Source organism: Dermacentor andersoni, chromosome 4 (assembly GCF_023375885.2).
Source record: "Dermacentor andersoni chromosome 4, qqDerAnde1_hic_scaffold, whole genome shotgun sequence".
Taxonomy (NCBI): domain Eukaryota; kingdom Metazoa; phylum Arthropoda; class Arachnida; order Ixodida; family Ixodidae; genus Dermacentor; species Dermacentor andersoni.
In genome coordinates this window covers 176212665-176235377 of record NC_092817.1, presented here as the reverse complement: position 1 = coordinate 176235377, position 22713 = coordinate 176212665, and the positions used below count along the sequence as shown (strand labels likewise).

General features: G+C 49.4%; 2 protein-coding genes across 6 annotated transcripts in view; one reads left to right on the top strand and one right to left on the bottom strand.

The window, feature by feature from the left end:
- LOC126529477 (uncharacterized) overlaps window positions 1–22713 on the bottom strand; it is a 98214-nt gene that overhangs the window by 30921 nt on the left and 44580 nt on the right. The window contains exon 3 of the mRNA XM_072287576.1: window positions 7479–8138. Within this exon, the coding sequence (XP_072143677.1) occupies window positions 7538–8138 (601 nt within the window). The 3' untranslated portion in view covers window positions 7479–7537. The remainder of the gene's footprint in view (window positions 1–7478; window positions 8139–22713) is intronic.
- The window catches only part of LOC129384973 (uncharacterized), a 55891-nt gene continuing 53508 nt past the window's right edge, over window positions 20331–22713 (top strand). For 4 of the 5 annotated variants that reach the window (XR_011893699.1, XR_011893700.1, XM_072287578.1 and 1 more), the window contains exons 1-2: window positions 20331–20410; window positions 21597–21655. Coding sequence is in view for 3 of the 5 variants with exons in the window: in XM_072287578.1 (XP_072143679.1) it covers window positions 20403–20410; window positions 21597–21655 (67 nt within the window). In the remaining 2 variants the exon portion in view is untranslated. The remainder of the gene's footprint in view (window positions 20411–21596; window positions 21656–22713) is intronic. The other variant, XM_072287577.1, reaches the window with a different exon arrangement.

The window sequence follows — 22713 nt, the reverse complement described above, 5'->3', positions numbered from 1 at the left end:
CCAAATATTCGGCGAGGCCTTTTAGCTCCGGGTCTGCCCGCTGCTGTTCAGCGAAGTCTTCCGCGCTTATCATTCCAAGGAAGGCATCGCCATTCTCGTCGTCTTGCGGCGGCGGGTCAATTGGGGCGCGTGATAGGCAATCAGCATCGGAGTGTTTTCGTCCGGACTTGTAGGTTACAGTGATATCGTATTCTTGTAGTCTGAGGCTCCACCGCGCCAGTCGTCCTGAAGGATCCTTTATATTCGCTAGCCAACACAACGTGTGATGGTCACTGACGACGTTAAAGGGCCTTCTATAAAGATAAGAGCGAAATTTAGCTGTAGCCCAAACGATGGCGAGGCATTCCTTTTCGGTCGTAGAATAGTTGCCTTCCGTTTTTGACAGCGACCGGCTAGCGTAAGCTATCAGCTGTTCGACTCCGTTTCTCCTCTGGACTAGAACGGCACCTAGGCCTACGCTACTGGCGTCAGTATGGATTTCTGTATCGGCGTACTCGTCGAAGTGCGCAAGTACCGGCGGCGACTGCATGCGTCGTTTGAGTTCTTCAAATGCGTCGGCCTGCGGCGTTTCCCACTTGAACTCAACATCACATTTAGTTAGACGTGTGAACGGCTCGGCGATGAGTGAAAAGTCCTTGACAAAGCTCCTGTAGTAGGCACACATGCCAAGGAATCTACGCACTGCCTTCTTGTTAATGGGTGGCGGGAACTGTGTGATTGCAGCTGTCTTTTGAGGGTCTGGACGGATACCAGATTTGCTGATTACGTGGCCTAGGAACAGAAGCTCATTGTAAGCGAAGCGGCATTTTTCTGGCTTCAGAGTAAGCCCTGATGACTTGATGGCCTCTAGTACTGTCGCAAGACGCTTGAGGTGATCGTCGAAATTTCCGGCGAAGACGACGACGTCATCCAAGTAAACGAGACAGGTCTGCCACTTCAATCCTGCTAAAGCCGTGTCCATCACGCGCTGGAACGTTGCAGGCGCCGAGCACAGTCCGAATGGCATAACCTTGATCTCGTAAAGGCCGTCTGGGGTGATTAAGGCCGTCTTTTCGCGATCTCTTTCGTCGACTTCTATTTGCCAATAGCCAGACTTGAGGTCCACCGACGAGAAGTATTTAGCGTTGCAGAGCCCATCCAATGCGTCGTCTATTCGTGGGAGGGGGTATACGTCCTTCTTCGTGATCTTGTTCAGACGACGATAATCGACGCAGAAACGTAAGGTTCCGTCCTTTTTCTTGACCAGGGCAACAGGGGATGCCCACGGGCTTTTCGACGGCTGGACGATGTCGTTGCACAGCATTTCGTCGACTTGTTCAATTATAGCGCACGTTCTCGCGGCGAAATTCGGCAAGGGCTCTGGCGGAGTGGTCGAGCGCACTCCTCGGTGATTATGCGATGCTTGGCGACTGGTGTTTGTCGAATCCTCGATGACGTCGAAAAGCAGCCTTTCTATCGTCGGAGCAGACTTCTGAGCTGCTGTTGTTTAATGACGGGGAGACTTGGATTAATATCGTAGTCTGGTTCGGGAACCATCGTCGTCGGGGTAGATGCGGCGGAATCCGAGAGGACAAACGCATTACTGGTTTCAAGAATTTCCTCGATGTACGCGATCGTCGTGCCCTTGTTGATGTGCTTGAACTCCGGGCTGAAGTTTGTCAGCAACACTTCAGTTTTCCCTCCATGCAGTCGAGCGATCCCTCTTGCGACGCAAATTTCACGGTCTAGCAGAAGACGTTGGTCGCCTTCGATGACGCCTTCTATGTCAGTGGGTGTTTCGGTGCCGACCGAAATAACAATGCTGGAGCGAGGCGGGATGCTCACTTGATCTTCGAGCACACTCAAGTCGTAGTGACTACGAGGGCTCTCCGGCAGTATCGCTTTATCTTCCAACAGCGTTATTGACTTCGACTTCAGGTCGACGATTGCGCCCTGTTGGTTCAGGAAGTCCATACCGAGAATGACGTCTCGTGAACACTGTTGGAGGATAACCAAGGTGGCAGGGTAAGTACTGTCATGAATGGTTATTCTTGCCGTGCAGAATACAGTCGGCGTGATGAGGTGTCCTCCAGCGGTTCGAATTTGAGGGCCTTCCCATGCAGTTTTAACTTTCTTCAACTGGGCGGCGATGACGGAGTAATCGGCTCCTGTGTCCACTGAGGCGGTAACTCCGTGGCCGTCGAGAAGCACGTCGAGGTCGGTGGTTCTTTGTCTGGCGTTGCAGTTAGGTCTCGGCGTCGGATCACGGCTGCGTCGTGTTGAACTAAAGCTGGAACGTCGCGTCGTCAGGTCGTCTTTCGTCGTCGTAGCCTTTGCTTCCAGACTTCGCCGGGACGGCGGCGTGTCGTTATGTCGTCGAAGTAGTTTCTTCGGTGTCTTCGTCGGCGGCGGAGGATCTTCGTCAGTTCGACGAACAGCAACCGCACCTCCATCGGTTGCTGCTTCTAGTTTTCCGGATACGGGCTCACTGACCGGCCCCGGGCTGGGCCAGTGTATGGTCGGCGCTGCGGCGACAGGTAGCGGCCTGGTGATGGTGAACGCGACGGTCGTCGAGAGCTCCACTGAGTAGCGGCGAGGTAGTCGGCGATATCGCGAGGGCGTTCACCTTGCTGCGGGCGCGGAGTGCTCACGGCGAAACCTCGCAGTCCCATCTCCCGGTATGGGCATCCTCGGTAGACATGGCCCGCTTCTCCGCAGTGGTAGCAGAGCGGGCGGTGGTCAGGAGCGCGCCAAACGTCTGTCTTCCTCGAGTAGCTGCGCTGGGCGACGGGTGTGCGGGCTGGCGGCGGCGGTGGTGGTCGACGGAATTGCGGCGTTACGGGGCCCTGGTGCGGTCGTGGAGGGGGACCCTGACGGCGGGCGACGGCGGCGTAGGTCATCGCTTGCGGCTGAGGCTGCGGCGATTCAGGGGCTACTCCGAGTTGTTGTTGGAGCTGCTCACGTACGGCGTCGGCAATCGAAGCCACTTGAGGCTGTGATGGTGGGAACAGCTTCTGTAGCTCCTCCCGCACGACAGCTCGGATAGTCTCGCGTAGGTCGTCGGTGGCCAGTGACTGAACTCCGGCGTAGTTTGTCGAGTTCGTGCGGTGGTCGAATTGCCGGTTTCGCATCTCCAGTGTCTTCTCAATGCTGGTGGCCTCGCGAAGAAACTCGTCGACGGTCTTCGGTGGGCTTCGTACCATTCCGGCAAAACGTTCCTCCTTCACACCACGCATGAGTAGGCGCACTTTCTTCTCCTCGGGCATTTCGGGGTCGGCGTGGCGGAAGAGACGGCTCATTTCCTCCGTGAAGGTCGCAGTTGTCTCATTAGGTAGCTGCACCCGGGTTTTTAATAGCGCTTGGGCTCGTTCTCGGTGCACGACGCTTGCGAATGTCTGCAGGAAGCCGCTACGGAAAAGTTCCCAGGTCGTTAAGGTGGCTTCTCGGTTCTCGAACCATGTCCTGGCCGCGTCTTCCAAAGCGAAGAAGACATGTCGCAGTTTGTCGTCGCTGGTCCAGTTGTTAAACGCAGCGACTCTCTCATACGTCTCAAGCCAGCTTTCCGGGTCCTCGAAAGTTGAACCGCGGAACGTCGGAGGCTCCCTGGGCTGTTGCAGCACGACGGGGGACGCTGGGGCTGCCATTGGGGCGGGCTTGTTGGCGATCTTCCTAGTCGTCTCAGGCAAAAGTCCGTGCTCCGGGGGCAGTCCTTGCAGCCTGCGGCTACCTCGCTGGCTCTTGGTGACGTTGGTGTCATCCGCGTGAGGGCTTGGGTCACGGCTTTGTGGGGGCGTCCGGTACATGAAGGCAAAGCACCTCCACCAGATGTCACGTGGTGCTGACGTAGAAGAACACAGTAGCAATACCGTGAAACACAAAAGTAACTTTTATTGGGCGAACCTGTGCCCACAAAAGAGGCTACACTTATAGCACAACGATAGCGTCGAACACGGTCGGCGATGGTCGAAAATCTGATCAGTGGGTCAAGCGCGTCGACTTTCGAAGAACAGTCGTCGAATGTTCCAGACTAATCGTTCGGACCCACGTGCCTTCGACAAACTTCTACACCATTCGCGTCAGGTGATGAAATCAGATAACATAAGGTTCAGCGACAACAGACAGTGGATAGAAGCATCGATAACTTTCCAGAAACTTCGGATACACGCAGTCGCGTCCCACGCTGTGCGATTACATTTATTAGGCGGCGAAACGTGGTTGCCCGATAAAGATAAGTACACGTGTCAATATCTTGCCTGACAACCGCCTGTATAACCGATACAGAACATGAGTTGGCTGGGCAATGCTGATGAGGAATGACGGGAAACATTACTACGAGCTCGCGACGAATTGACCACCTGAAATTTTCTTGTCTAGACACAGGAGTTCCAGGTAGCTCTTCTTTCCACGAACATGTCGAAACTGTATTTGGTAGCCTGCTGAACTGCTGCGTAATGCGGCAACTCTTCATCAGTTCGAAATTGCGGCACACTTTGATGATCGCGTCCATTAAGTCATAGTTCTTGCAAATAAGCAGGTTGAATGCGTCGTCTGCAATGCCCTTCAGTAGGTGGCCAATCTTGTCGGTCTCGTTCATGTCTTTGTCAATTTTACGACAGAGCTCGAGGACATGTTGAATATATGCCACGTAAGACTCAACGTCTGAGCACGGGTTGATAGCTCCTTTTTGACTGCCAGCTGACGGCCAAATGGCTTTCCGAAGAGATATAGAAGCATCTGCTTAGAGACGTTCCAACTCGTTAAGTCGTGTTCGTGGGTCTCATACAATGCTAGCGCCGTTTCTCGGAGGTAGAATATCACGTTCGCTAGCATTACCGTTGGGTCCCACCGTTAATTTTCGCCCACACGCTCATGCCAGACAATCCCGTCTTCAACCTCCGTATCATCGATTCTATATTGGAGGTCTCTGGATCTGGTGGCTGGGACAACACGACTGAGGTCAGAGTCTGCGGCACAGGGTGTAGGCGATCGGTCATTGTGGTGCTTTGGCTGCCGATCGTCGCGTGAAGGCTCACGCGGCCACCGCTGCGGCGCTCCGTGTTGTTACCCTACACCTCCGCCAAAATGTTGCGTAGCGGAGACAAGCCCGAATGTTGTATACGCAAAGCGAATGCAGAAGGCCCCAGCTGACATTATAACAAGGCAGCCGACGCGGCCCAACGACAACAACATTTCGTCATCGTCCTTTCTCTGCACGTCTTTAGCTGCATAGCGAGAATATTTACACACTTACGTGCAAAGTTTGCAGAACACTGATAATAAACACAAAATAAACAGCGCCTTACTAGGACAACTAGGACAACTATCTCTACACCCCGCCAACCGATCCTCCCTGTTCCTTCACCAAATGTTTATATCCCAGACCAGCATTCCATCGTGCGGCGTCTTACTCAAGTATCAGTTTAGTGTTTATAGCCTCGACTGAAAGGAATGGGTTACAGACAGTGTTGGAGGCAACACTAAAAAGTGGAGGTGACCACTGCTCGCCCGCCTCAACATTTTTTTAACCAATGCATTTAGAATTGAGGGTAAACCAGCTACAGGGTTGTGTCTAGTCTCGTTGGCACAGTTGTTAACTATAGACAGGCGTTTCGCAGTCTCCCCATCATGGCTCGCTGTCTCTCCTGTTCGCACACTCTTAGCCATTCGTAGCTACATGGGTGCCTCCGAATTTTGTCAACACGTTTCTGCAGAACTTGTCCGTAGGCCCAGCCTCATAGAATAACAGTAGTGTTACGCGCACCGGCAATTAAGCACTCCGTACAAGGAGCGTTCTTTTTTTAGTATCCCACGCCGTCACTACGCTCACATTTATGAGCTTTTGACGAGTGGGCTGTTCTTCAATTGGGGAATTCTCGGCACCGTCTATGCACACTTCATAGACTGCGTAAGAGGAGCTTGTCATTGTGGGTCGTTTGCAGTAGGCGGTTCGGCCTGGCAAAACGGTGTGTGACACCATGGCCTCCCATCCTTGATGACAGTGTCAACAATCTTACATTCATGAGGAATGAATAATAGGTAATTACCCCTGCGTTTGAGCGCTTCATGCATGATTAATAAAAACCGTGCATAGGGAGAGCAGGAAAACTGTTTGTATACTTAGTGTGTCACGCCGCCTATACTTCATGTTTGAGACATGAGCGCCTTAACACCACCACGTAGCATCACCTATAATTCCTAACTCACTGTAAATACAGGAACCATTGGGCGTGTTTTTTTACTTATCTTGTAAGATATGTGTATTGACGTCAATGTATGTATGTATGTATGTATGTATGTATGTATGTATGTATGTATGTATGTATGTATGTATGTATGTATGTATGTATGTATGTATGTATGTATGTACGTATGTATGGTGTGTGTATGCGTATTGACGTTCTGTGGCAACAATGGCGTAAGACGCCATCTCTGCCACGGAAGTGCCTAGGTTTCTGTTTACAAGACGGCCGTCAGGAAATTGACGCTTTTCTCAGACTTCCAAGCCTTGATTTGGCAACGACTTACCATGGTATGAGATTTTCGGTTTCATTTTAATGAACTACACACATGCTCCACTTGTTAAAACTAGAAATTGGAGTCCACCTATTAATGGTGTTGCACCTATGTATTAATCGCAATTTTGCATGTTGAATGATTAGTAACATTCTAGTGGTCTTAATGTAAAAAAAAAGCGTGTTCAAATCTTAAGAATGCTACCAACGTTCCAAATGTGCGTAAGAACCTGTCAGTTGTACGACCTATTGAGTATTTTCATAGAATAGTGCAATGCGTATAGGCTAATCAAAAATATTTTAGCAATTTTCTAGCCAATATGAAAGTTAACGACACGAAGTTTCGGACAGAAATTTAGCTGTCTGCACCAGTATTTTCAAACTAGGACAAGGTGCCCTTTTGTTACAATTAGAAGGTGGAGAAATTACCATCCTGCGATTGTTCATTTAATTGAGAGAGTGCGAAGAAAAGAAAACTGCCTTGAGTTCTGCTGCAAATATGCGCTGCTTCTGCTGCGTCATTAGGCCTCTTCTCTCAGCAGGCACACTTGCGTGCTCATTCATTATAAATTGTTTCTTCTCCGGCATTCGGCAAGTTTAATAGAGAGCGTGTCTTAGTCAACATCACTGGAAAATGTTTGTCTCTGTGTGTGTTTGTTTTTTATGGGAGATCAACTTTGTTGTACCGTACGCTTCTCTCTTGCCTTCTGAAGTTGGGGCCATATATAATTGTCAAGTTCTATAGAAACAGGAAACAAGACAGTGTTCACTAAGCTCATATAAAGCAGCACTTCTATGTGTTCGCTCCTAGTTGAGTGGTGCAGCGGTTGCAACGTATGCTGTTCCGGATACATTTAAACATTACAACTGCTATCAACCCAAAAGATGTTTCAAATTGTTAACTGCCCCGACGATAGCTAAAAACGGTAGTAAGCAACCATAGCGTTGCTTACTACCGTATACGCATCCGTAGGCAGCGTGACTTACATGGAATGGGTGGTTTTGGAACGCAGAGGATCGGTGTTCGATAGGCCTTCGGAGTCCTGTTAGGAGACGGGGTTGTCGTCGTGGTAGTGGTTGTCGTTGTTGTAGTAGTCGTCGTGGTGGTGGTCGTAGTTGTCGTAGTAGTAGTTGTCGTGGTAGTGGTCGTCGTAGTAGTCGTCGTGGTGGTGGTTGTAGTTGTCGTAGTAGTAGTTGTCGTGGTAGTGGTCGTCGTAGTAGTCGTCGTGGTGGTGGTGGTAGTTGTCGTAGTAGTAGTTGTCGTGGTAGTGGTCGTCGTAGTAGTCGTCGTGGTGGTGGTTGTAGTTGTCGTAGTAGTAGTTGTCGTGGTAGTGGTCGTCGTAGTAGTCGTCGTGGTGGTGGTGGTAGTTGTCGTAGTAGTAGTTGTGGTGGTAGTGGTCGTCGTAGTAGTCGTCGTAGTAGTCGTCGTGGTCGTGGTGGTAGTTGTCGTAGTAGTAGTTGTCGTGGTAGTGGTCATCGTAGTAGTCGTCGTAGTAGTTGTCGTCGTGGTAGCAGTCGTCGTAATCGTCGGTGTCGGCGTCGTCGGCTTGGCAATGTTCCTCATCGTAGTAGCGGTCGTCGTCGTAGTAGTGGTCCTCGTCCTGGTACTCTTCACAGTAGTTGCGGTCGTAGTCATGGTCGCTGCGCCTGGAAATAAAAAAAATTACTCTTAAGGAAAATACTGAGGCAGGCGATTCTGTCAAAAATATTTCTGACAATAACTTTTACATATATGTTTTCTATTTATTGTTTAATCTGCAGGGCACTTTCCCTATTCCGATGAATAAGACGTTCACGTAAACGCGGGCTTTCATAATCGAACCCTTATCAAAACTTCCTTAGCTCACTGAGCTTAGGAATATTAGGCATTCAGAATACGACTCGAGTAGTAACTGCTATTTGGTTCGCTTCCGAATCGAGCGAGCATTATTTGATGTTGGATATTTGTTTCTTTATGTTATGGAAGGGATAAAACCACTCACTGGGGTCACAAGGGAGAGACAACGATACATGTGAGGAATGTGACAGATGAGCCTGTTCCGCGTAGGGGCGTGATGCACAATGCAAACCTTTGAACAAAATTTGTCGCAATAAAATTATTACGCATACTGTAATGACCAAGCTTAAACGATTGATAGGATAAGGAATCTTGCATGCCCGCCGCTGCAAACACTCGCGCTGTAGTCGACAAAACACGTGTCTGTAATGACAGCACAGTTGACAGCCAGTAGTAAGGGTATGTCGATTTACAAAACTTACAGAGCTGTCACAACTGCCGACGTAAGAAGGAATTTCTACAATGAGAATCTTTGCGAACATAATGATGTCCTAAGGTTTCTTTGTAAAGATGTGGCTTCTCTATAGCAGATAGGTTTGTCTCTCCGTAGAAACGTATATCTGCGCCACACGACCTGACCCGGCTGAACGTTGTAATTTGCTGTTGCGGCTGATTGGCCAGAAGCCACAACTGATAGCCCAGGATGGCGCATGCAGTCATCTTCGCGGGGCGCTCTGAACTGTCATGTCAAAGTGCATTGGTCATAATTCATTGCATTGGACAAAGTGCATTGGTTCATAATTGTATTCGGGGTGCGTTGTTGTGGGAAACAGTTATAACATCGCTGTGCTGCCGCCTTCTGTCTACTATATGATAGGCTGTGTTTGTGCGCGGCCTGACTTTTCATACTTGTCATGACAGTGTGTTGGGTCGCAGCAAACGGGTGTGTGGCAGCCATTCTTAACAACTGGCAAGCTTGTCAATGGGGATTATAAGCACTTCTACCATTTCCTTTTTTTGGTTTTTCGCTTGTGTAGGCTAGACGAGGCATAGTGTTTCTCACTATATTACCTAGAGGGAATTCTGGCGCTGCTGCGCTGTGGTATGTATAGGAATGCTGGTATATTGTGACTTCGGATTGGAATTGTTCTCGGACATCGAGCAAAGCCCTGTTCCGGTGGAACAAAGATTCATTTTCTACTTAAACTGCGCGCAAAAAGCTGTTTTAGCTTTATTATTGTACAAAAACATATTTTGTTTAACTATGAGAACTTGTTGTTGCATGTACAATTATGTGATACGTAAAAAGTATCAGCGGGCCGCTAAGTTTGGAGGACAGACGACAAAAACCACGCTCCCTTTGAAACATTTGTAGTCTGTCCTTTCTTTTCTTCCCTTCGTCACGCATTGTAGGTGAGTAAAGATGCAATTTGCGTCAATGGAAACGTATTATGAAGATTTTACTTTCGGAACCCGTTATTTGTGTAGCCATATGACGGACAGGCCGCCATTGGACTATGAACCTGGCAACGTTTAACGCAAGAGCGTTATCTAGTGAGGCGAGTCTAGCAGTGCTATTGGAGGAACTAGAGGGCAGCAAATGGGGTAGAATAGGGCTCAGTGAAGTTAGGAGGCCAAAAGAAGCATATACAGTGCTAAAAAGCGGGCATGTCCTGTGCTACCGGGGCTTAGCAGAGAGACGAGAACCAGGAGTCGGATTCCTGATTAATAATGACACGTGTACTTATCTTTATCGGGCAACCACGTTTCACCGCTTAACAACTGTAATCGCACAGCGAGGGACGCGCCTGCATGTATCCGACGTTTCTGGAAAGTTATCGACGCTTCTATCCGCGTGTCTGTTGTCGCCGAACCTTGTGTTATCAGATTTCATCGCGTGACACGAATGGTGTAGAACTTTGTGGAAGACACGCGGGTCCCATCAGTTAATCTGGAACATTCGACGACTGATCTATAAAAGCCGACGCGCTTGACCCGCTAATCAGTTTTCCGACGATCGCCGACCGTGTTCGCCGCTATCGTTGTGCTATAAGTGTAGCCTGTTTTGTGGGCACAGGTTCGCCCAATAAAAGCTAGTTTTGTATTCCACCGTATTGCTTCTTTCTTCACCATTACTACCACGTGACATCTGGTGGAGGTGCTTTTCGTCCATGTACAGGACGCCCCCGACAAGCCGTGATCCCAGCCCAGACAACAAACAGAGCACCAACGTAGTCCCGGACCACCGAGCAAGCCGCCGTCTTCAACAGCTGCCCCCGGAGCACGGACTTCTACCTGAGAAGACCAAGAAGATTGTGGCCAAGGCAACCGCAATGGCAGCCCCGGCGTCCCCCATCGTGCTGCAGCAGCCCAGGGAACCACCAACGTTCCGCGGTTCCACATTTGAGGACCCGGAAACCTGGCTGGAAACGCATGAGAGGGTCGCTACGTTTAACAACTGGGCAAGCGACGACAAGCTACGACATGTCTATTTCGCATTGGAGGACACCGCCAAGACGTGGTTCGAGAATCGAGAAGCCACCTTGACGACGTGGGACCTCTTCCGAAGCGGCTTCCTGCAAACATTTCAAAGCGTCGTGCGAAAAGAGCGAGCCCAAGCTCTACTGGAGACAAGATCGCAGCTGCCGAATGAGACGATCGCGATTTTCACTGAGGAAATGAGCCGTCTGTTCCGCCACGCCGACCCAGAAATGTCCGAGGAGAAGAAAGTACGTCTACTGATGCGTGGTGTAAAGGAAGAACTTTTCGCCGGTATGGTAAGAAGCCCACCGAAGACCGTCGACGAGTTTCTTCGTGAGGCGACGAGCATCGAGAAGACACTGGAATTGCGGAACCGGCAATTTGACCGACGCACCAAGCCAACAAGCTACTCCGGAATTCAATCACTGGCCACGGACGATTTATGCGAGACCATCAGGGCCATCGTGCGTGAAGAACTGCGCAAGCTCTTGCCATCGTCGCAGCCTCAAGTGGCCTCGATCGCCGACATCGTGAAAGAAGAGGTGCACCGATCGCTAGGAGTTCCTGAGGTGCAACCACAATTACCGCAGCCCCAGCCAGAAGCGATGACTTACGCCGCCGTCGCACGCCGTCAAGCTCCCCCTCCGCGACAACGCCAGGGCCCAGTAACGCCACAATTCCGTCGTCCACCGCCGCCGCCGCCAGCACGCCCACCCGTCGCCCAGCGCACCTACGCGAGGAAGACGGACATTTGGTTCGCCCCCGACCACCGCCCGCTCTGCTACCACTGCGGCGAAGCCGGCCACGTGTACCGCCGATGCCCATACCGCGACCTGGGATTGCGAGGCTTCGCCGTGAACGCACAGCGCCCGAGGGAAGGTGAACGCCCTCGTGACATCGCCGACTACCTCGCCGCTACTCAGTGGAGCCCCCGACGACCGTCCCATTCGCCGTCACCAGGCCGCTACCTGTCGCCGAAGCACCGACCATACACCGGCCCAGCCCGGGGCCGCACTGCGAGCCCATATCCGGAAAACTAAAAGCAGCAACCGATGGAGGTGCGGTTGCTGTTCGTCGAACTGACGAAGATCCTCCGCTGCCGACGAAGACGACGAAGAAACCATCTCGACGACCTAATGACGACACGCCGCCGTCCCGACGAAGTCAGGAAGCCAAGACTACACCGACGAAAGACGACTTGACGAAGCGACGTTCCAGCTTCAGTTCAACACGACGCAGCCGTGATCCGACGCCACGACCTAACTGCAACGCCAGACAAAGAACCACCGACCTTGACGTGCTTCTCGACGGCCACGCAGTCACTGCCTTAGTCGACACAGGGGCCGATTACTCCGTAATGAGTGGACACACCGCCGCCCAGTTGAAGAAGGTTAAGACTGTATGGGAGGGCCCCCAAATTCGCACCGCTGGAGGACACCTCATTACGCCGACTGGAGTCTGCACGGCAAGAATTACCATTCATGACCGGACGTACCCTGCCACCTTCGTTATCCTGCAACAGTGTTCACGAGACGTCATTCTCGGCATGGACTTCCTGAACCAACACGGCGCAATCATCGACCTGAAGTCGCAGTCAATAACGCTGTAGGAAGATCAAGCGATACCATCGGAGAGCCCTTGTAGTCACCACGCCTTGAGTGTGCTCGAAGATCAAGTGAGCATCCCGCCTCGCTCCAGCATCGTTATTTCGGTCGGCACCGAAGCACCCGCTGACGTAGAAGGCGTCATCGAAGGCGACCAACGTCTACTACTCGACCGTGAAATTTGCGTCGCAAGAGGGATCGCTCGACTGCATGGAGGAAACACGAGAGTGTTGCTGACAAACTTCAGCCAGGAGTTCAAGCACATCAACAAGGGCACGACGATCGCATTCATCGAGGAAATACAGGAAACCAGCGATGCCTTTGGCCTCTCGGATTCTGTTGCATCTACCCCGACGACCGCAGTTCCCGAGCCAGACTTCAACATAAATCCAAGTCTCCCCGTGATTAAGCAGCAACAGCTCAGAAGTCTGCTTCGACGATACAAAGACTGCTTTTCGACGTCATCAAGGATTCGACAAACACCAGTCGCAAAGCATCGCATAATCACCGAAGAGAGCGCTCGACCACTACGCCAGAGCCCTTACCGAGTTTCGACGCGAGAACGCGAAGCTATAAGACAACAAGTCGACGAAATGCTGCGCGACGACATCATCCAGCCGTCGAAAAGCCCGTGGGCGTCTCCAGTTGTTTTAGTGAAGAAAAAGGACGGAACCCTACGTTTCTGCGTCGATTATCATCGACTGAACAAAATCACGAAGAAAGACGTACACCCCCTCCCACGGATAGACGACGCATTAGATCGGCTCTGCAATGCTAAATACTTCTCATCGATGGACCTCAAGTCTGGCTACTGGCAAATAGAAGTCGACGAAAGGGATCGCGAGAAGACCGCCTTCATCACGCCAGACGGCCTCTATGAATTCAAGGTTATGCCATTTGGACTGTGCTCGGTGCCTGCAACGTTCCAGCGCGTGATGGACACGGTTTTAGCAGGATTGAAGTGGCAGACCTGTCTTGTTTACTTGGATGACGTCGTCGTCTTCGCCGGAAATTTCGACGATCACCTTAAGCGGCTTGCGACAGTATTAGAGGCCATCAAGTCATCAGGGCTCACCCTGAAGCCGGAAAAGTGTCGCTTCGCTTACGATGAGCTTCTATTCCTAGGCCATGTCATCAGCAAATCTGGAGTGCGCCCCGACCCGCAGAAGACAGCTGCCATCGCAAAGTTCCCGCAGCCAATCGACAAGAAGGCAGTGCGCAGATTCCTTCTCATGTGTGCCTACTATAGGCGCTTTGTCAAGGACTTTTCGCGCATCGCGGAGCCGCTAACACATCTAACAAAATCTGATGTCGAGTTCAATTGGGAAACGCCGCAGGCCGACGCATTTCAAGAACTCAAATGACGCATGCAGTCGCCGCCGGTACTTGCACACTTCGACGAGGACGCCGATACTGAAATCCACACTGACGCCAGTAGCCTAGGCCTCGGTGCCGTCCTAGTCCAGAGGAAAGAAGGACTTGAACGGGTGATATCGTATGCTAGCCGGTCGCTGTCAAAAGCGGAAAGCAATTATTCTACGACTGAAAGGAATGCCTCGCCATCATTTGGGCTACAGCTAAATTCCGCCCTTACCTCTATGGCAGGCCATTCAAAGTCGTCAGCGACCACCATGCGTTGTGTTGGCTAGCTAACTTAAAGGACCCTTCAGGACGGCTGGCGCCTCAGACTACAAGAATATGACGTAACGGTAATATACAAGTCCGGAAGAAAACACTCCGACGCCGACTGCTTATCACGCGCCCCAATCGATCCCCCGCCGCAAGACGACGTGGACGACGACGCCTTCCTTGGGATAATAAGCGTGGAAGACTTCACTAAACAGCAAGGAGCAGACCCGGAGCTAAAAGGCCTCGTCGAGTATTTGAAAGGGAACACCGACGTTGTCCCTAGGGCATTTAAGCGCGTGTTGTCTTCGTTCACGCTACGAAACAACCTGCTCGTGAAGAAGAACTTCTCACCAGTCCACGCCAGCTACCTTCTTGTGGTGCCGTCAGCGCTCCGTCCAGAAATACTGCACGCCCTACACGACGATCCAACCGCTGGGCACCTCGGATTCTCCCGGACGCTGTCGAGGATACAGGAAAAGTATTACTGGCCGCGTCTGACCGCCGACGTCGCCCGTTACGGCAAGACATGCAGAGACTGTCAACGACGCAAGACACCACCGAAAAGGCCAGCAGGATTACTACAGCCGATCGAACCTCCTCGTCGACCATTCCAGCAGATTGGGATGGATTCGTTGGGGCCGTTTCCGATGTCAACATCCAGGAATAAGTGGATCATCGTGGCGACGGACTATCTCACCCGCTTTGCTGAAACCAAAGCTCTACCAAAAGGCAGCGCAGCCGAAGTGGCGAAATTTTTCGTCGAGAACATCCTGCTGCGACATGGTGCCCCAGAAGTCCTCATCACCGACAGAGGAACGGATTTTACAGCAGAGCTCACCGAAGCCATTCTGCAGTACAGCCAGACGAGCCACAGGAGGACAACTGCCTACCATCCGCAGACGAATGGTCTCACGGAGCGCCTGAACAAGACCCTCGCCGACATGCTAGCAATGTACGTCGACGTCGAGCACAAGACGTGGGACGTGGTCCTGCCGTATGTCACCTTCGCCTACAACACGGCGGTGCAAGAAACAACACAGATCACGCCATTCAAGTTGGTTTACGGCAGGAACCCGACGACGACGCTCGACGCCATGCTGCCGCACGTCACTGACGAGGAGAATCTTGACGTCGCTACCTATCTCCAGCGCGCCGAAGAAGCCCGACAGCTGACACTACAACCTCCGACGACGCTTCGTCGAGTACCAGCCCGGCGACCGTGTTTGGGTATGGACCCCGATACGCCGGCGAGGACTCAGTGAGAAGCTGCTGCGACGCTATTTCGGACCCTACAAGGTCATCCGACGTATTGGCGCACTAGACTATGAGGTCGCGCCAGACGGCATTTCGCACTCACAGCGGCGCCGCGCACGATCTGAAGTGGTCCACGTGGTGCGCCTTAAACCATTTTACGGACGCTAATGAACTTCCTTAGTTTGCTGTTTTCTTTGCTACGAGTGCTTTTCTTTGTTACTTTCGTTTGTTAGCAGCATCGGGTCGATGCTTTTTAAGAGGGGGGTAAAGACACGTGTACTTATCTTTATCGGGCAACCACGTTTCGCCGCTTAACAACTGTAATCGCACAGCGAGGGACGCGCCTGCATGTATCCGACGTTTCTGGAAAGTTATCGACGCTTCTATCCGCGTGTCTGTTGTCGCCGAACCTTGTGTTATCAGATTTCATCGCGTGACACGAATGGTGTAGAACTTTGTGGAAGACACGCGGGTCCCATCAGTTAATCTGGAACATTCGACGACTGATCTATAAAAGCCGACGCGCTTGACCCGCTAATCAGTTTTCCGACGATCGCCGACCGTGTTCACCGCTATCGTTGTGCTATAAGTGTAGCCTGTTTTGTGGGCACAGGTTCGCCCAATAAAAGCTAGTTTTGTATTCCACCGTATTGCTTCTTTCTTCACCGTCACTACCACGTGACAATAAGAACATAGCTGGTAACATACAGGAATTCTATAGCATTAACGAGAGGGTGGCATGTCTTGTTGTGAAACTTAATAAGAGGTACAAAATGAAGGTTGTACAGGTCTACGCCCCTACATCTAGTCATGATGACCAGGAAGTCGAAAGCTTCTATGAAGACGTGGAATCGGCGATGGGTAAAGTGAAAACAAAATACAGTATACTGAAGGGCGATTTCAATGCCAGGGTAGGCAAGAAGCAGGCCGGAGACAAGTCAGTAGGGGAATATGGCATAGGCTCTAGGAATAGCAGAGGAGAGTTATTAGTAGAGTTTGCAGAACAGAATAATACGCGGATAATGAATACCTTTTTCCGCAAGCGGATTAACCGAAAGTGGACGTGGAGGAGCCCGAATGGTGAGACTAGAAATGAAATCGACTTCATACTCTGCGCGAACCCTGGCATCGTACAAGATGTAGACGCGCTCGGCAAGGTGCGCTGCAGTGACCATAGGATGGTAAGAACTCGAATAAGCCTTGACTTGAGGAGGGAACAGAAGGAACTGGTACATAAGAAGCCAATCAATGAGTTAGCGGTAAGAGGGAAACTAGAGGAATTCAGGATCAAGCTACAGAACAGGTATTCGGCTTTAACCCAGGATGAGCACCATAGTGTTGAAGCAATGAACGACAATCTTATGGGCATCATTAAGGAGCGCGCAATAGAAGTGCGCAATTAAGGAGTGCGCAATAGAGTGCGCAAAGAATAAGCTATCGCAGGAGACGAAAGATCTCATCAAGAAACGCCAATGTATGAAAGCCTCTAACCCTATAGCTAGAATAGAACTGGCAGAACTTTCTAAGTTAATCAACAAGCGTAAGACAGCGGACATAAGGAACTATAGTATGGATAGAATTGAACAGGCTCTCAGGAACGGAGGAAGCCTAAAAGCAGTGAAGAAGAAACTAGGAATAGGCAAGAATCAGATGTGTGCGTTAAGAGACAAAGCCGGCAATATCGTTACTAATATGGACGAGATAGTTCAAGTGGCTGAATAGTTTTATACAGATTCATACAGTACCAGTAACACCCACGACGATAAGGTGAGAGAGAATAGTCTCGAGGAACTTGAAATCCCACAAGTAACACCGGAAGAGGTAAAGAACGCCTTGGGAGCTATTCAAAGGGGGAAGGCAGCTGGGGAGGATCAGGTAACAGCAGATTTGTTGAAGGATGGTGGGAACACTGTCCTAGAAAGACTGGCCGCCCTGTATACACAATGCATCATGACCTCGAACGTACCGGAATCTTGGAAGAACGCTAAAATAATCCTAATCCATAAGAAAGGAGACGCCAAAGACTTGAAAAAATTATAGACCGATCAGCTTACTGTCCGTTGCCTACAAAGAATTTACGAAGGTAATCGCAAATAAAATTAGGAATACCTTAGACTTCTGTCAACCAAAGGACCAGGCAGGATTACCTAAAGGCTACTCAACAATAGACCATATTCACACTATCAATCAGGTGATAGAGAAATGTGCGGAATATAACCAACCCTTATATATAGCCTTCATTGATGACGAAAAAGCATTTGATTCAGTCGAAATCTCAGCAGTCATGAAGGCACTACGGAATCAGGGTGTAGACGAACCGTATGTAAAAATACTGGAAGATATCTATAGCGGTGCCACAGCCACCGTAATCCTCTACAAAGAAAGCAAAAAAATCTCAATAAAGAAAGGCGCCAGACAGGGAGATACGATATCTCTAATGCTATTCACAGCATGTTTACAGGAGGTATTCAGAGACCTCGAGTGGGAAGAATTGGGGATAAAAGTTGATCGAGAATACCTTAGCGACTTGCGATTCGCTGATGATATTGCCTTGCTTAGTAACTCAGGAGACCAATTGCAATGCATGCTCACTGACCTGGAGAGGCAAAGCCGAAGGGTGTGTCTGAAAATTGATCTACAGAAAACTAAAGTAATGTTTAACAGTCTCGGAAGAGAACAGCAGTTTACAATAGGTAGCGAGGCACTGGAAGTGGTAAGGGAATACATCTACTTAGGGCAGGTGGTGACCACGGATCCGGATCATGAGACTGAAATAACCAGAAGAATAAGAATGGGCTGGGGTGGGTTTGGCAGGCATTCTCAAATCATGAACAGCAGGTTGCCACTATCCCTCAAGAGGAAAGTGTATAACAGCTGTGTCTTACCAGTACTCACCCACGGGGCAGAAAGCTGGAGGCTTACGAAAATGGTTCTGCTGAAATTGAGGACGACGCAACGAGCTATGGAAAGAAGAATGATAGGTGTAACGTTAAAGGATAAGAAAAGGGCAGATTGGGTGAGGGAACAAACGCGGGTAAATGACATCTTAGTTGAAATCAATAAAAAGAAATGGGCATGAGCCGGACATGTAATGAGGAGGGAAGATAACCGATGGTCATTAAGGGTTACGGACTGGATTCCAAGGGAAGGGAAGCGTAGTAGGGGGCGGCAGAAAGTTAGGTGGGCGGATGACATTAAGACGTTTGCAGGGACAACATGGCCACAATTAGTACATCACCGGGGTAGTAGGAGAAGTATGGGGGAGGCCTTTGCCCTGCAGTGGGCTTAGCTAGGCTGATGATGATCCACCTTTTAGACGAAGCCTCTTACAACATCAGCCAACACAAGCCTCGCAGACACATATACCGCCATTCCCATACGGCACAGCGCCCCTTAAGAAACTCCCAGCGACGGTAGCGCCAAATTTCCCAGTACTTGTTATAGTGAGAAACTCTATGACACCGAGCGAGTGGAGAGAGCGTCTGGCTTGGCAGAGGAGCCCGCCTGCTGAAATCATGATTTGCGGCACTGAAATATTTCTATCTCGGTTATTTCTGAGCCGATTTGAAAAATCATTGCGGCAGCACGCTCCCTAGAGGACACGTAACAACTTTCGGTGTATAACCATAATTTGCTATGGCGCCTGGTGAGGGGCCCTTTAAGTTAAAACCCATGCTTGATTTGATCTTGATGACGCCTGGCGTGAGCGTGCTAAAGACGCTCATTGCGTTTTGTTGTGCGCGTTCACGTTAGGTGGCGTCTAGATTACGTGAAGCATGCGCTTCAAGTTAAGATTCATTTCTGAAAGCACGGGTGAGCACCGAGCTTTGTATGTTACCGTGATTCTTGTGAGTTTGAGTGCGAGCGAGCCCCGCCTAGTTTGGTCGTCGTGAGTATCAGGTTGCCCGCCTCAGAAGAATTTTGGTGAGTTTGAGTCCGAACGTGCCTTAAGGAAAAAATATGTTCTGTTCGCGAGTCTTGGTGACGTTGCCTAATTTTCTCATCCTATGCACATAATTCTTCTCTTCGTTTTCAACGGCTATTCCGTACATTCTTATTGAGTTGAACGATACGGCAGCAAAGTCTTACATCCATCTGTTATAAAAGAAACTTCTACTGATTTTCACTAGTGACACAATTCTATTCTTTAGTCATTTCTGAATATTTGTTACGTTGATTTCAACATAACTTCCCCTCGCCCTTGATCACTGGATGTGGAGAAAAGAATTCAGAACGCTAACCGCACAGTGCGATACAATTAGCAGTAGCTACACACGAGGTCTCGCGTCTTTGTTGAAATGACTAACTTAGGATTACTGAGAGCTCAAAGATCCCACTATATCTTAGAAGAAAGTTGCGAAAGTAGGCCACATAGAGTGGACACATCTTCTCTAGCAACTATCATCTGTGTCTAACGCACCTCTAGAATGTTACCGGTATGTAAGATAAAGTGTTTGAATAAAGTCAGTAAAATGCATAAAGAAAATAAGTAGCCATCTTCGTAGGCCCAGGTCCTTATAACGGTAATTCACTTCTATTTTCAAGCTAGATCTAACAAAAATTTCGCAACTGTGTTTAAAAAAAACTCTCGTTTAGCTCTGCCTTAATATCATGACTCATAGTGCATATTAATATAGGTTTAGCACTGAATAACAACTAATAAACCTAGCTCCTAAATGAAATATGTCAGGCTTTGGAATATCCTCAAACTGAAAGTGAATCAAACAGGCGGTGAGACGGGCACTGTTGCAAATTCAGAGAGGTTGTTCCTTTATTGAGATGGCGCTTAAATCGAGCGATCCCGCAAGCGGGGGCTCTGCCTATAACTGCGTATCAGTATGAGTTCCCTCCTGCGTTAAAGGCTATAATTTGACAACTGAAGGCGTTTCTTTCTGATGACAGAGAGAAATTGGCTCATTAAAACGTTTGCTACTGCAGCCAGAAAATAAATCAGCAGGTTTGGGTGGCTTCTCTGACACTAACTATTTACTGCGACAGCAAGAACATCTTACAAGAGACACAGTCCAGAAGAACATCACATATGTGATGCATAAGAAATCATCCTCGTTTGCAGCAGCGTTGCCTTTTTTGGGTCTCCCAGGCTACACACACGAAAACTGGTATCGAGCTTGGCCATGCTGAATTCTTTCTCGACGGAAAACGGAAATGTACAGGTAACTATTCCATAGTTCGTCGAGTTAAGCTTGTTATTGTGCAAATGCTAAGCAACGCATAATTCTTACTCGGTCAAATGTCCAGTGGAAGCTCATAAATTTCACTTAATCCTCCTGAACTGAAAGAGAGTCAGTCCAAATAGGCTGACAGTTCACTGATATTGTCTACAGTTCATTACTAGTAGAGATATTAACTTAAGATAACCAAATGACTCATTTGTACCGAGAAGGCAAACACCGTGCCGAACCACATCTAACTTTAATCCCGTAACCATGATCGGAAGTTGCAAGCAACGAAAGAGTTTTGGATAATGGGCCAGAATCTGAAGGCAGTTAACAAAAGAGGTATCCTTAACTAGCTTAGTGCGAGCTACATGCAAAATGATTAACTACTTCTCATTGCCTCTAGAGCAACAAACGAAGACGTACAGAACGCAACTGCTATCTTAAAAAGAAGTGTGCGGCATGTTTAGCGATTTATCGATGTTTTCTGCCTCACGAAACGCTGAATGCGCACAGACACCGTAAATGCATGACGTGTCTAAATTTTGCTGTGACTGGAAGCGTAAAATTACAGCTAAAATTTTCAGATATCACATTTTTAGTGAACATAAGATATTGTTAATTGCCAGTGTCTTGAGAGCTGTAGTGACGAAATACTGCACTAGGGAGGCTAATTCCTGTTCTAGAGAGAGTGCGCGGCTTATTGAAGCTTAGTGGGCATTCCTAATTTTGTTGCACCAGAACTAGTATAGCCCTACTGGCACTCGGCAAATTTTTTGCCAGTGTCAGGTGCCGGTATATTCCTAAAAATGAATTGGACTGGACGATGCTTCAAACTTCTGAGTTTCAGATTACAAACTCCCTATTCTACCTCTCCTCGACGCCACCATTCAGTCTCTGAGGGCTCTAATGTCTCGAATGAATGTCGCCTTGGCCTGGCGAAGCCGGCATTCAGGCATGCGACGTGGCAGGGGGTGCCAAGAATCCCTAGATCTGGACAGGCCGCCACTGAAAACTGAACCTGGCAACGCTTAATTCACGAACCCTCTCGAGCGAAGCTATGTTACGCGGACTTTCTTGAGGAATTATCATGCATTGTTTCGGATATTACTGGCCCTGGTGAGCTTACAAGAACTGGTTACGATTTAACTGGACTGACTAACGGCCACGTCCTCTGCTACAGATGCCTTCCAGAAAAGGGGCCATACGCTGCACGATTTCACACCCACAAGGACATAGCAGGTAAGATTGCGGGATTTGCGGGAATTCTGCGGGATTAGGTAAAGGGTAGCAGTCGTCGCAATAAAGATAAATAATAAATATAGATTAAGGCTAATCAAAGCCTATGCGCCAATCCCGTGCCATGTTAATGAAGAAAAGAAAGTTTTATGAAGATGTTGATTTACCAATGAGGAAGGTGCAAACATAGCATACTGTAGTCATGGGAGACTTCAATGCAAAAGTGGGGCAGAAGCAAGCTGGGGAAGAAGCTAATAGCAAGTATGGCATCTTTTCTACAAAAACTTACGATACAATTTGCGGAAAGGAATACACTCCAAATAATGAATACCTTCTTCAGCAAACGCGGAAAGAGAAAGTGGATCAGGAAAAACCCTAATGAAGAAACGATACGTGAAATATATTGTTACGAGCTGACACCGAGCCTCTACAAAGACAAGCGAACTTCGTTCTCCTCTTCCCCCGTTCTTTCTGTAGCTTTAGCCTAACACTCCTCCCTTCACAGACGAAGCCCGCTGGGCAAGTAACTGTAACGTCCACTCGGAGTCACATGGATGACAGCGTTTCAGGCGGGCGACGTGAACAAGCTGCGTATTCTTACACCGGTATCCATTAGAAACGAGACGAGCAGGCGAATAGGTCACTTCAGTTAGGCGATTGGTGATGACGAAAGGCCCGGTGTAACGACCCAGAAACTTCTGGCAGAGATCGCGCTTGCGAAGTGGTGTCCAAAGCCATATTGTGTCCCCTTTGTCGTACAACACATTCTTATACCGTGAATCGTAGCTGATCTTGTAGCGGTCCTGGGATGCCAACGTACGGATCTGAGCTGTGTGACGTCCTTCCTCAGCGCGGCAGAGAGTCTGGGCAATAGAAGAATCCGCATTAGGATTAAAAGGTAGAATGGTGTCAAGCAAGCTGCGGGATGGCCTGAAATAAAGAAGATTAAAAGGACTGTAGCCGGTAGTCTCATGCTTTGCAGTGTAGTAGGCGTATGTGATAAAAGGCTAGATATTGTTGCGTGTAGAAAGACACAGACAGAAGCGGCTATTTACAGACTA